The sequence below is a fragment of the Delphinus delphis genome, chromosome 17 (genome assembly GCF_949987515.2).
Source record: "Delphinus delphis chromosome 17, mDelDel1.2, whole genome shotgun sequence".
Lineage (NCBI taxonomy): Eukaryota > Metazoa > Chordata > Mammalia > Artiodactyla > Delphinidae > Delphinus > Delphinus delphis.
In genome coordinates, this window is record NC_082699.1 from 71440576 (window position 1) to 71455507 (window position 14932).

The window sequence follows — 14932 nt, forward strand, 5'->3', positions numbered from 1 at the left end:
ATCTTTGGGAATAGCTATCTTTTTATAATGTGGATCCAAAATATATACATTTATTACAATGATAGTTATTTATAATAGTCTGAGATGTTAATGAAAGATTTTGCATTTTCTTTTAAATTCCATAGTATAGAAAATTCTATTCCTCATGAGTTCCTTGGGGAAATAAAAGTGCTAAGAATAAAACATGAGTAGAGCTTTGTAATTTAAAAGAATTTTTAAAACAGACTTTTAAACTATTTCATTCTTATAACTTGGATTTAGCTCTCTTTCCTTCAGGCAAAAAACCTTATAAACCCAGGCACAAGTACAAAGGTAAATCCAAGTGTCAGTTTGGCTTGCCCTTTCCCTCACCTGTCCTCTAGGAAAATAGCTGTATACAGTTTGCCTTCTAGAAAATGGAGCCAGTGGCCTGTATATTTTATACAGTTGTGAGTTCAGTTATTATTTTGCTCTACCTTCCCCATAGCTGTAGTTTATTTTCACCCCTTGTTATTTCCTTTTACCCTATTCCTTTAACTGTAAGCAATTTTTAATGAAAATTATGGTACTTTCTTTAACAAGTGGTTTGCTCTTCCCATTTCCTCCCACCCCTGAAAATGATATATTCTCTTTCTTAATGCCTCCCTATCATTGACTAGGAGAATTCTGAGTATTTCAGCATATACTTAGTTACATAACTGCACAGAAATCCCTCAGTATAAATAAGGTTTTTCTGATTTATAAAGATTTTGATAGTTTAGAACCAGTCTGTGACATGTGTGTCCTGCCTTAATGCAGAAAGAGTCAGAAGATACAGTGATACTTTATGGGATAATCAATCAGTTATTAAACTTTCTTTTTGCTGTATAACCATCAGGTATTCATTTTTAAAAATAAGGGATTTAAGAACAATATATCAAAAGAAAAAAGACAAAATAGTTTGTTGTGTATCATGCATATACACCCATCATCATCAAAATATAGCTGCCGTTTATTATGCACTAACTGTATGCCAGTCACTGTGATAAGCACTTTGTATTCATGTTCTCAGTTAATCTGTAACATAGTTTGGTGAGGAAGGTAGCACTGTCTTTGTTTACAAATGAGGATAGTGAGACTGAAATTAAATAATTTGGTTAGGTAAGACCACTAGAATTAACTGCCTTGCCTGTTCAGTTAGGTGCTTAATAAATTGATTTTTGCCAACTGTGTGCTCAAAGATTGTTCAGTCATCCATATTGATCCAGGTTTATTTTTTTATGTATTCCACAGACCTTTACTGAGAGTCTACTATATATATCAAGCACTTTTCTGACTTTGGGGGGTGGAAAGATGTTAAGATTCAGTCCCTATCCTCAAGGATTAAAATCTGGTGGAGAGGGCTTCCCTGGTGGCACAGTGGTTGAGGGTCCGCCTGCTGATGCAGGGGACACGGGTTCGTGCCCCGGTCCTGGAAGATCCCACATGCCACGGAGCGGCTGGGCCCGTGAGCCATGGCTGCTGAGCCTGCGCGTCCGGAGCCTGTGCTCCGCAACGGGAGAGGCCACAACAGTGAGAGGCCCGCGTACCGCAAAAAAAAAAAATAAATAAAATAAATGTGGTGGAGAAGACAGACAAACGATTGAAATATAATGGTAACTGGTTCTAAAGAAAGAAGAATGGTCTGCCTAAAGCTTACTGAACTGTTGGTGACTGACATATAGTAAGTGTTCAATAAATGTTAGCTGAGTATTGCATTTTCCTTTTATCTCAAATCAACCTATAATTTGAGTTAATAGCATATGTCTAGGTGTATGCTAAATGCTCCTCTATGAGGGGGTACAGTACTTAATGAGTATTTGCAGTGTGCCAGCTGCTGTGCAAACAGAAGCAAAAATGAACAAGACAGAGGTTTCTGCTTTCACAAAACTTATAGTCATTCCTAATGGGTTCCTCATCTGGACCACAAAACACAGAAGATGACTTTTTTTTTTTTTTGTGGTACGTGGGCCTCTCACTGTTGTGGCCTCTCCCGTTGCGGAGCACAGGCTCCAGACGCACAGGCTTAGCGGCCATGGCTCACGGGCCCAGCCGCTCCGCGGCATGTGGGATCTGCCCGGACCGGGGCACGAACCCGTGTCCCCTGCATCGGCAGGCGGACTCTCAACCACTGCACCACCAGGGAAGCCCTCAGAAGATGATTTTGAGTGACGTTTTTCTCAGTTCTCCCAAGATGGCACTTCACCAGTTTTATTCGAGATGCATAGGAAGGAAGTTAATTCATTATACAGTTTGTCTAACAGGACAGTTGCAATATGCCTTAAAGGCTATGATCAGAGAGGTTTGGGGTCCTCAGGCAGCACCTAGGAGAGTGTTTGGTCCAGGTTTGGTGAAACCGATGTCTTCCAGAGGAAAAAGTCCCTATGATGAGCCTGAAGCAGGTGTTAGGCAAGTGAACTGTGTTTCATGCAGAAATAATAGCATATGTGGAGGAATGGAGGTAGGCAAGAACATGATTCTGCAAGGAATTAGTATAAAGTTAGTCTACTTGGAGTGAATTGGAAGAGTAGGGTTGGGAATTGTAAAACCGGGTTAAATAGTTTGAACTATCCTGAAAGCAATGGGGAGTCATTAAATGATTTTAAACAGGGGATGGCATGATAAGAGTTGCATTTAGAAATGTTACTCTGGTTGTAGTTCAGCAACCTGAAGGCGGAACAACCGTTTAGAATACTCTTCAGTAATCTCCAGGAGAGATGGCAGTGACGTGTACTAAGGAGGTCCCAGTGCGAATACAGGAAAGTGAATGGACTCTAGAACACTGCAAGAGAGAATCTATAAGCAGTTGAGTGATACGGGGGCGCAGGGAGAAAGGCAAAGATTTTGTCTAGGGCTCTACCACGGACATTTGGGTGCTTGGTACAGCACCAGGAGGAAGAGCAGCAGAGCTTGTTTGCTGCTTCATTTGCTTGCTTTTTGTTGTTTTTGTTTTAGGAGGGACGGGTGGCGTGACTGGGTTTAAGTGAAGAAAGAAAGAAGTATGCATTTCAAATGTGACTGTCTATAAGTAGTTTTGAATCTTGGGTGATAGAAGGATGGACTTCTTATTAACAGAAATGAATAGGGAAGAGGGGGTAGTTTTGGAGCTCAGCCTTCTGTTGAGTGTCTTGGACAGTGGAGCATCCAGGTACGGTAGGGGTCAGGATTGCGTTTTGTGTGAGAGATTAGAGGTTATGATGAGAATTTTGAAATTAGCAGTATAGGGAATTTTGCAAGAGCTTTCAGGAAAGATGACTTCTCAAAGTGAAGACGTGAAGAGAGAATAGAATGGCTTTGTTCTACCCTCGCTATATGGCCTTGGGCATAACCCCTTAATCTCTCAGTGACCCCATATCCTCATGTGAAGCGAGGACCATAGCCCTGAAGCCATTTCGCTCAAATGGGATATATACATGAAAGTGCTTATAAAAACTACAAAATGCCTTATCAGTATAAGAATGGTATTAGTATTTTTTAATGTCTTAATCTTCCAGTTGGCATTTTGAATTTTGTTAATTTGTTTTATTGATTAAAAGCACTTATAACACATGGATGCCTTTATCTGCTTTATGAAAACCTCCATTATTTTCCAACAAATATCTGCTTATAAAAGTGTTTTCATGTATATATCCCATCTGTCCTTGTAGAGGTTTTGTTTTAAAGCTTGTTTTAGAAATAAAAGATTGTCTTTTATATTACACTGACTTTTTTTTTTTTTTGGCGTTACGCGGGCCTCTCACTGCTGTGGCCTCTCCCGTTGCGGAGCACAGGCTCCGGACGCGCAGGCTCAGCGGCCATGGCCCCTGGGCCCAGCCGCTCCGCGGCATGTGGGATCCTCCAGGACCGGGACACGAACCCGCGTCCCCTGCATCGGCAGGCGGACTCCCAGCCACTGCGCCACCAGGGAAGCCCTACACTGACTTTGTATTCATGGTGACAATGGTTTTTTAGGTTCTTTTTATTTTATAAATATGCATTAGCTCTAGATGGAATTTTGTGTTTTTCTATAAGACCAAAAAAGTATATCTGTATAAGTAGTATCAGCGTTAAACTGACATTTTAAATTTCGTGTAGATAAATTATCTGTGAAATTTCCTTTTCCCCCAGTTAGCTTTTTCATTGAATCCGAACGGTATAGTAGCCCTAATTACATTTATGATTTATTATATACAGTTAAGTAAGTTCCTACATCTTATGTTTTATATAGCCGTAGAAAATTATATTGAATAATTTAATGTAGTTCTGTGTTATACTTGTATTCAGACTGTTTTCTCTGTTCTTTAGCCATCTGAATGCAGTTATATACATTACACACAGATACACCAGGTGGCAGCAAAATATCGCTGAAGGACGTTAGGCCTCGCTCTCTCTAAGCATTACTTCTAAAACCCAGGTTCTAATTAAAAACAAAAAGAAGAAACAGTGATTACCATTGTGAACGGCAGATTATAGGAAGCGGAGAGGGAGAAGGGATGGGAAAATGAAAGGGCATAGAAAGTAGTGTCTGGGACTACCCCAAACCAACTTCAGGAAGGGAAGCAAGGGCCTCCCGAGGGGGTGCGTACATCAGACACTGAGATGGTGACAGGGTAGTTCTCGAACTGGCAGGACAGTGCGGTCCACAGAGGCTGCAGTGATGCTGCATTTCAGCAGACTTTGAAAGGCAGGTCAGGAACCGATGTGGACGGCCCATGGAAACAGGAGAGTTATCTTTGGTAAGCTCTATTTTGGAAAGCTTACTTTTGTGTAGATGTACCAGATATCTGATGATAGTTGTATCTGGGCTTTCTCTGTCACCTACAAGCAGGTTGCTCTATAGGTCAAAAGAAAGAACTTTCTGAGAATATAGTATTAGAGTTTCCCACTGAATTTCATTTTCTTCCCTAATCTCTGCTCATTATACTTCCCTTCTGTTCTTGTTGATTTTTGTCACTCAGTAATCCCTCTCCTGCCTCTGTACTTCTCCTTTCCTTTTTATTTTTGTCTTAGGCTTCAGTTTGACTTTTCTCTGCAGCCCATCAGCCTTTGTATATTAACCTAGAAAATCTTGTGTGGGTGGGAAGCAGGCTGTTATTTATTCCTCATTTTGAATTCTGGTAAGACATTGAAAGTTGGTGTGATTAGAGGGTAAAAAAGCAGGTCAGCAGTGATGACGACATACTATTTTGTGGCAGTTCCACTGATGTTTGGTCGTTAGCTTTGGTGATTTATATTAGTGCAAATGATCGTGAAGGAAAAGTAGAAAAAGTTCAGTATCTAGGCTACCTACGTAATGGCCCTATGCAGGAGATATAATATTTCCAGCCTGAAAACTGTAGAAAAACGATAGGTAATAACTTGTCACAGATATAGGTCTGTGTTCCTCCAGCCTTCACCCAGCAGAACCTGAGTAACTAGTGTGTGCTAGATGCAGACGCAGAGTCTGCCCCTGAGTTTCTTGTATACGGGGGGACATGAGACATTAATCCATATGTCTGTTCTTCAAGGCCCACTAGATGAGTAAAGGGTGATGATGATTGAAGAGTGACAAGGAAAGATCAGTCATAACTGAAAGTAAATTTCTGTAGCTAGAAGAAAGGGGGATAAGTAAAAATAATTAGAGTGATATTTAAGATTTAAAGGAAGCGACGTAATGTTTAACCAGGGCTTGAAAGATAAGAATCTTTACAGTGGGGAGGACATAAGAAAGGGCAGGTAATCATGGGCTTCCAGCAGGAGTTTCTGTTTGTAGAAAAGTGTGTAAGGCAGATGTGCCACAGCCTGCTCAGAGGTTGGAGAATAGGCACATTTGCCTTAAACACGAGATAAATAAGGGAGCAGCTCTGAAGTTACTGTTGGCAGGATCTGACTGGAGAACCCAGATGCCTTTTTACTTCATCAAGCAATGGGTAGAGTTGCTTGGAAGAGTGATGTGGTTAGTGTTTAAGAAGCTTATGGTGGCATAGAGGGAAAATTCTAGAAAGGTCTGTTATCAGTCAGGATAGACGGGGTCAGTGGTTCTCAACTGTGGGTGATTTTGCCCATCCCACGGAACATTTGTCAACCCTAGTTAGTTATCACCACTGGGGCAGGCCTGCTGGCATCCGGTGGGTAGAGGTCAGGGATGCTGCCGAACATCCGGTAAGGCACAGGACAGTCCCCTCGGCAAGAATTCCTGGGCCCAAATGCCACTAGTGCCAAGGCTAGGAAACCCTGGCTAAGTTGTGCTGTGAGGACAGTCACAGGTTCTTAGGAGTTTAAACCAGTGAAGATGTGCTCATCGCTCCAACTAACTGTGCATAACCTCATGTCATCCGTATTCTGGAATCCAAGCTGACGGGATCGCCGCGATCTGAAATGTTACTCATACTTTATTGGCCAGAGCTAGTTACACAGTCCCTCCTGACCACAAAGAGGCCAGGAATTGCAATCCTACTATGTCCCAGAAAGAGAGTAAATTGCCGTATTTGATCAACAGCATTAATTACTGCCATGGAAGGCTACCTTGGAGTAGAGGAGTAGTCAGTAAGAAAGAAGCTAGTTTCTTTATGTTGGCCTTCTTTTAGTTCATTATTCACCCCTTCAGAAGGATAAAATCACAGTACAGTTGATCCTTGAACAACACGGGTTTGAACTGCACGGGTCTACTTATACACAGATAATCTTCAGTAAATATCTACTGCAGTACTATATGATCTTCAGTTGGTTGAATCTGTGAATGCAGAACCATGGATATGGAGGGCCGACTAAAGTTATAATGCAGATTTTTGACTGTGCAGGGGTCAGTGCCCCAAGCCCCCATGTTGTCTAAGAGTCAACTCTATATACAAAATGAGATTAGGAAGATGGAGTGTTGCCAGATTATGAAGTGACTGACTGTGCTGTTCGACTAAGATTCTAGACCTGAGCTTCCCAGTTGTTATTGGGAGCTTTACAGGTGTGTCTGGATATTTATCTCCTTAGTTCTTCAGGTAGCTGGGTCGGGCCTGGGGTAGTCAGCTTGCAGTGCAAGCAGCCTCTTCCTTTTATCTCCATATGCCTTACATGTATTATAATTATATATGTGTGCTTTGATGTAAAAAAACTTGCGAAGCTCAGCATTAGCCAGTGGGCTGGATTTGTTTTTTTGTTGTTTTTTTAAAATAAATTTATTTATTTATTTATTTATTTTTGGCTGCATTGGGTCTTCATTGCTGTACGCGGGCTTTCTTTAGTTATGTCGAGCAGGGGCTATTCTTCGTTGTGGTGTGCAGGCTTCTCATTGCGGTTGCAGAGCATGGGCTCTAGGTGTGCAGCTTCAGTAGTTGTGGCTCGCGGGCTCTAGAGCGCAGGCTCAGTAGTTGTGGCGCCTGGGCTTAGTTGCTCCTCAGCATGTGGGATCTTCCCGGACCAGGGCTCGACCCCATGTCCCCTGCATTGGCAGGCGGATTCTCAACCACTGCGCCACCAGGGGAGCCCCTGGATTTATTTTAAAATTATAGTTTAGTGTGAAAAAGATTTATTTTAGAACAGCTCTACTGGTAGTATAGGAGGGAGTGTTGTTAGACCAGTTAGTAAGCTATCCTCCGATCTAGGTAAGAAAAGATAAAGATTTTTGAATGATAGCACTCTTGAAAAATAAATATGGCATTGTGGAGATAAAGGAGGTTTATTAGAGATGTTAAAATTGCGTTTAGAACATGTCGAATAGAATTGGTTAATGGAGAATTGGGAAATTTGAAGTGGATGTGGAACTGGAGATGTGGAGGGCCAACTGTAAAATGCTGTGCTGATTTTCGACTGTGCAGGTGTCAGCACCTCTAACCTCCATGTTGTTCAAGGGTCAGCTGTATTAAACTGAGTTCACCCATCAATTTTATTTTTTTAATCTGCTTCATGAAATATAAAAGTCTGAGAGCACACAGTTTTATATATTTAGTAAGAGCAAAAAAGGCAAACTGTCTTAATTTTCTGAAATTTTTAAATCTGAAATAGGTGTAGTTTATAAATGACATATCATTCTAACTAGCAAATAATGGGGGAAATTTTTTTAAATTTTAGATGAAGATCGACTTTCTAGAAGGAAAAGTATTGTGGACACCGTATCCATTCAGGTGGATATCTTACCCAACAGCAATCCTTCAGATGATGTGGTAAGTTGCTGAAAGTTTATGATGAAGTACTGTCTTGAGATAGACATCAATTTAAAAGAACTTTTTGCCCCTCCACACTTTTAAACAGGATCAAATACAACTCTTATTTATCCCTAAATCAACAAAATTGTTAGTAGAAGTTAATCTGATTTAGCCTTGAACTTACTTATAATTTATTTTACTGAACTCATTTCATATACCTATAAAGATACATAAACTTAATATTGTGTGTTATGATATCACTAGATTTCACATTGTAGTAAAAGGAACCATAAGACAGAACTAAGTATGTTTTTTTAATAAGACAGAACTAAGTATGTTTTTTTAATAAGTAAGAAATGCTACACAAGGCCTGTTATTAAATAAGTAGGCCCTCTAATCCTATTTATTTTTAAAGATTTATGCAACATAAGTTGTGAGAATAAATGGAATTATACACTGTCATGTGAAGCCAAATGCTCACTACTTTTAGAAAGTTTCAAAATTTCACCTATGAGAGAAATTTTTTAATCTTTTTGGATAGTAAATATAATGAATTTAACATAGGTTAAGCTGTATCAGTGACCTGTGTACTCTTTAAGGAGTTATTTGAAACATCATAGATTTAATGTTCTCCTCCTGTTTCAATAGAGCACAAGAGTGTACCCAACTGAGTTATAGGAAGAAAAAGCAGCCAGTGTTCTCTAGGACTTATCCCACAAAGCAGCAGAGCATTTTTTGATAGTCAAGTAAAAATTCCAGTGTGCCAGCATGTCACGTCAGCTTCCTCCTTGTGGTTTATCCATTGTTTGCCTTCTTAGGTATTTCATTATTTCTCATTGGTACAATGTAAATAACTGAAAGAATATCCATGTAAGAAAAGAGGAAGGAAGTTGTCTGAATTCATGCTTTCTCAGCCTCCTTTCTCCCTCCTGCTTCCAATCCCTGTCAGTTAATTTGTCTTCAGGAATTAAAATTATTTGGTGGCCAGGGTACAGCCAATTAATTTATATCTTTCATGCTTTTAACTCCCTGTTATGTAAAATTAATCAGTTTTATCAATGAATTATCTGCAGAGCATCAGAGTAGTGGGAATAGGCAGTTAGTGTTCATTTTGGAACTTGAGGCTTTAAGGTTGGTTTAGAGTTTCTTACCAGTTTAAGACTCAGGAAAAATCATCTTCCCTAAATTTCACCTCTTCAAAGCCATTTTAATTTTTACACTCCTTACTAGCAAGAAGGATATCTTGCTAGCTATATCTTTCAGTGATTATGAATTTGCTGCTGTTACCTTTTGAGGGAAGAAGTTCATCCAGAGCCTTAGTTTATACTTGTCAAGAGTGCAGTCTTTTTTATTGACTGGTATTTTTCCCATTTGCCTTTTGTTAACCATTTTTATTTCTTTTTAAAAATACATATATAGCACTTTAAAAGGTTGCAAAGAATCAGTCTATTTTGATAAAATGAACTGAAGAAACATTTGCATGGAGACAACATAGGAGGAAGACTCCTGAGCATGAATTTTACATGAAAAGTTCATTAATACATTTGTTAACTTATTAAAGATCCTTTTGTTTTATCTTTGCTATAACTATAAATCCTAAGTCAAATATGCCTCACCCTGAGTATTTGAAAAGTTAAATACAGTTTAGTATATAAGATTTACTTGAGCACATTGGAGTTTCAAACTCATTTACCGTTATGGTATCTGATTTTGTGTATTAGGAATGGCCGTTGAAACACCAGAAGACAGAATAACAGTACCTTCTAGGCTAAAACTAACTAATTTCATTGTGTGGACAGGAGAAAGTGTCATCAGTTAGGTATTCACCAGTTAGTGGTGTAACAAAATATCAAACTAAGAATAAGTATATTTGCTAACAATGAATCAAATTTAAAAATTGCTCATTTGAAAAATTGCTCGTAATTTCATCAAAATTACTTGCAATTGTATATGCATAATCCCACTTAGTCCTCAAGTATATTTGATACCTGCTTTTAGAGCTTGTCATGTTGTTTAGATGGAGATCATAGGAAAACTTCTGTTTTCCCAGGATATAACTTAGCTTATTACTATGGTCTATTAAAATACCTGGTCCATTTCTGAGGTATGTGAGTTCTAACATTTGTAATTCAAATTTTAGCCCACCATGAATCATTTAGTGAACTTCTCCTAAAAATTGCACTATATATGTATAAAGATACCTAAATTAAATTCAGGTATTCAAGAAGATAAATGGCTAAAACATTTATTTATTTCAGTGGCGTCTCTGCCTCCTGAAATTAAATCATCAGCTTGACTGATAGAATAAAGCACCATAGGCATGATTCTTTGATGCTGGGCGAATGCATCATCATTTTCCAAATTAAGGAAAACAACAAACAGGGAAGAGTTATTAGATAAAGTACTCTAGCTTTTCACTTATCCAGGATTGAACAGGTAATAAGTAAAAATTCTCCGTAATAAGAATTCTGGCCTTCTAGCTTCAACTATGTTCTTTCTCCTATACTATAGTTGTTTCCCAAAAGTCTAAAGCTCTTAACCAGTTGTAAGAACAACTTTGAAGTACTAGATTGCTTCTAGGTACAAATAATTGACCAGCCAGAGCCTAATCTTATATATCTGCTCCAAATATCTAGAACAAAGCAACTGAAGATTCCCAAGTTTAATCTGACTTCAACTAGAAATATGAGCCCTCAGTAGAAAAACTGAGGTAGTGGAACTCTTGCTGCTTTGATTTCCAGCTAAATCCTTTGTACAGAGAGCTAAGATGCAAAGCATGAAGTCCTTTGCTTTCACTAGTCTTGCTGCCTTAGGCTTAGCAAAAAGAAGCTCATGAGCTAAAATTAGGGATGACCAGAGTCCAAGGCAAGTACTCATATATCATTTCTTAACTTTTATTCAGAGATACTATAGTAACTGGATATATTATTCCTTCTGAAAGTGTGCTAGTGCCACAAAAAGTATTACTGACTTTTTATGTAAGCACTTGATTTCACACCTTTTACATGTCTCAAAGCAAGCGAGATTTGAAAACTTCAAGTTAAAGGGGGTTTCTGGAGAATAAGACTTGGTGGTTGACCTTAAGAGATCCAGAATGTAATTACTTTTAAATGTTGGTTAACTGTACTCTTGAACACTTCCCAAAGTAGTGATTTTTTGCTTTAAAATTTTTGCATTTAAAGTTTCAGATTATTTCATTTTTGATTTTTAACCTGTATGTGGTACCAAAATTGTAAAGAGTATAGAATACTTAGTTTTCATTTATTACGTAGCTGAAGCTGCATTTATATATAATCTCTGCCTTGAATATTGGTTGGGTTGCCTTAAAGGTTGCTAATTCTTCCAGCCTAACATCAATCTGTAGACTTCTCTGGGGAACCACTGTGGTAGGCCATTGTTAAAACCAGTGAAAACATGGAGATTACTTGATGCTGTTGAGTGTGATCACAAATCCAGCCAACACAAAGGAAAGAAAATATTTGTCAGAGTTCTTAGATTACGTGTAACTAGGTGCAGGTATCATTTATATTGACCGTTCCTAACTCTTTATTTTACTTAAAATCACTTTTCTCTAGGTTAGTAACACTGAAGAAATCACCTTTGAGGCGTTAAAGAAAGCAATTGGTGAGATTTTGCTTGTTAACTCTCCTAGTGTTTTCTAGCTTACCTATATCTTAGTACTTGTTTAAATGCCAGAATTAACAGAGGCAGCATGGCAAGTGTATATACTGTCGATTTCTATATAAATATATAATCAATTTATTAGCTTATGTTCTTCAGACTTTTGTAATTGTCCTGTCTTGTCATAATTATTTTCCTCTCTGTAGACTGACTTTTCTAGAATTATGAAAGCATATCACCATGTATTTGAATGCTGCCCTTATTTGGTGGCCAACATTGAGGCTGAGTGAGTTTGAGAAATAGTGAATGTATTTCCTTTTATAGGAGATGGGCAGGTGAATAATTCTGAGAGAATTACATAGAATGATTTTTAGTAGGCATATAGTAGTGTAATTAGAAGCGTGTTTCTAATGGGGTAAGAAAAGGAGCTGGCTGAAATTGTCAGCAGGCACAGTCGTCACATTAATCCTTGGTATTTTATCAGTGAGAACACTGAGGCAGAGAAATTAGCAACTCTCGTGAGATCACAGAGCTAGTAAATACTGGAGACAGATTTCATACCCAGGTCTGACTGACTCTAATCTTTTCACTTATGTTTGCATAAAATAGTACTCTGATTTTTTTTTCTCCTGTAGTTTATGGAAATAAATTTTACCTTATATAATTTGCCTCTTTTAAAAATTTTTAAATGATTCCTTCAGTTAAGTATTAATATAAATTCCTGCTAAGCTCATGATGCCTCGATCTCAATTCATTTCTAATTGGTAAAGCAATAGAGGGTGGAAATTGACTTTCACGATAGAGAGTGGAAATTGGCTCTCAATTTTTAAGAAATATTAGAATAAGAAAATCATTAACAAGGGTACCCATCATACATGAAATAAAATCTGACCTTTTTCAGCTTAATCCATTAGAGGATTTTTTTTCTTATTGTAATATCAAATTTGCCAAAATAAAATTAATTGAATTTAATAAGCAATTTTTGAACACCCATTGTGTACAAGATACTGTGAGACATTTAAAAATTAATAAGACATGTTGAGGTACTTACAGTCTGGCAATGGTTCTCAAAGTATGTCTTTGGACCCCTGGAGCTTTGGGGAAGACTCTTCCAAGGGATCCTTCAAGTCAAAAAGTATATGCAGCACAATACCAAGACATTATTTGCCTTTTTACTGCATGGATTAACATGAATGAAGGCAGTGGCGTCAGACTGTACTAATGGTCATTGAATTCTTCAGCACCACACATCCCCAGTTATTTATTTATTTATTTATTTATTTATTTATTTATTTATTTATTTATTTATTTATTTATTTGCGGTACGCGAGCCTCTCACTGTTGTGGCCCCTCCCATTGCGGAGCACAGGCTCCGGACGCGCAGGCTCAGCAGCCATGGCTCACTGGGCCCAGCCGCTCCGCGGCATGTGTGATCTTCCCGGACCGGGGCACGAACCCTTGTCCCCTGCATCGGCAGGCGGACTCTCTCAACCACTGCGACACCAGGGAAGCCCACCCGTTATTTTTAAAAGGCAAGATTTCTCTTAAGAATGCCTTTGAAGAATCAGTATAAATGATTAATTTTATTAATCTCATCCCATGAATACATGCCTTTGGGGAGCACATATAAAGCACTTCTTTGATTGCTTTTATTTGCAAGCAGAACTAGTTGGTTTTTTTAAGGAACGTCACTTTTACTTTAAAAAAAAAAAAGAAAACCTGTGGTATTTGAAGGGAAGCTGTCACTTCAAGAGAAAAAAACCACCCTGACATTATTTGCTCCCAGTGATAAAATTAGCACTTTTTAACAAAATTAGAGTTTTGAAGCTTATGTCTGCCGGTGCAAGTTTGACAGTTCCCCAATATTTATTTAAAGACTTTTCTAATGAGATCAGTGATAATAAGTAACAAATGTGAATTTAAAGAGTATTTTACAGTGAAATATGTCTACATTTAGAGGGTCTGCATAAATCAGTGGAGCAATATTCCAAATGACCTTGCATGATGTTACAAAACCATACATGAGTAAAGCTCTATTCAAACTGTAGAACAGACCAATAGGTGTTAATATAACCAATTACAAAAAGTTCATTAATAAGGTTTCAAATTCCATATTGCAACTAACTTTTAAGAAACTACAGTTTGTCATGTTTTGTTGTAGTGTCCAAGAAGAAATAGCTACAATTCTGTGAAAAGGCTATTTATTGAATTACTCTTTCCCAGTCCATACCTGTGTGAGTTTAGTTTTTCTTTATATACTTCAACCAAAATAACATATTGCAGTGGATTGAATGCATCTGCAGGTAGAATCCAACTGCTTCTATTAAGTCAGACATTAAAGAGATTTGCAAAAATAGAAAACAATGCCATTCTCTTCACTAAATCTTTTCATTTTAGAAAATGTTATTTTTTCATGAAACAATTATTTATGTTAACATATAGTGGTTTCATTTCTTTAATGCATTTAATGAATATTTTTTAAGTCTCTCATTTTTATATTGTAATATGGAAAATATCAAATGATGTAATACATAAAGAAAGCAATTTGGCTTTCTTAATAATTTTTCAGAGTATAAAGGAGTCTTGAAACAAAAAGTTTGAGAACTACTGGACTAATGCATGGAAAAGAAACTTGCTGCCTGCAGGCCAAATTTAGGTAGAAGTATTATTTTCAGCAATTGGATTTGAATAAAGACCAGGGATGTACACTCATCTTGCCCAAGTCCTGTTTTTCTTACTGCTTTTAAAACATTTATGTTTCCTGCCTAGCCTCTGGCACATTTGAGCTTGTGACCCTAATCTAGTGAACACGAGAGATGTGATCATAATTCTGTATTATAGTCATTCAGAAAAAGTACATAAATTCGACAACTTTGTTAACCTGCCACAATTTCAGAGGGGGGAAAATAAACCTATTTCGTTTGTACCTGATATATCCATTTTTTAAAACTAGCTAATTGTTACAGTTTGTCTACCTGAAGAGAAGCTTTGTTTTTGAAGAACCTTGAACAGATTGTGTTTCATCTTACGAAATTCTTGACCAGGAAAAATAAAAAAGCTGAAGAGTTACTGAGTTGTTACTGTAGACCATCAATAAATAAGCCATTAATTAGCCTTCTTTTCAGATTCTTAAGCAAATAGACATAGTTAATATATGTATCAAAATGACAGACATTTATTATTTTATTATCTCACAAACTTTGGCCAGACCACACGTCATC

The 14932-nt window shown here is 37.8% G+C and overlaps 1 protein-coding gene across 11 annotated transcripts in view; it reads left to right on the forward strand.

The window, feature by feature from the left end:
• EFR3A (EFR3 homolog A) overlaps positions 1 to 14932 on the forward strand; it is a 181206-nt gene that overhangs the window by 72872 nt on the left and 93402 nt on the right. For all 11 annotated transcript variants that reach the window (XR_009516671.1, XR_009516673.1, XR_009516675.1 and 8 more), the window contains 2 exons: positions 8017 to 8108; positions 11666 to 11714. Coding sequence is in view for 2 of the 11 variants with exons in the window: in XM_059995204.1 (XP_059851187.1) it covers positions 8017 to 8108; positions 11666 to 11714 (141 nt within the window). In the remaining 9 variants the exon portion in view is untranslated. The remainder of the gene's footprint in view (positions 1 to 8016; positions 8109 to 11665; positions 11715 to 14932) is intronic.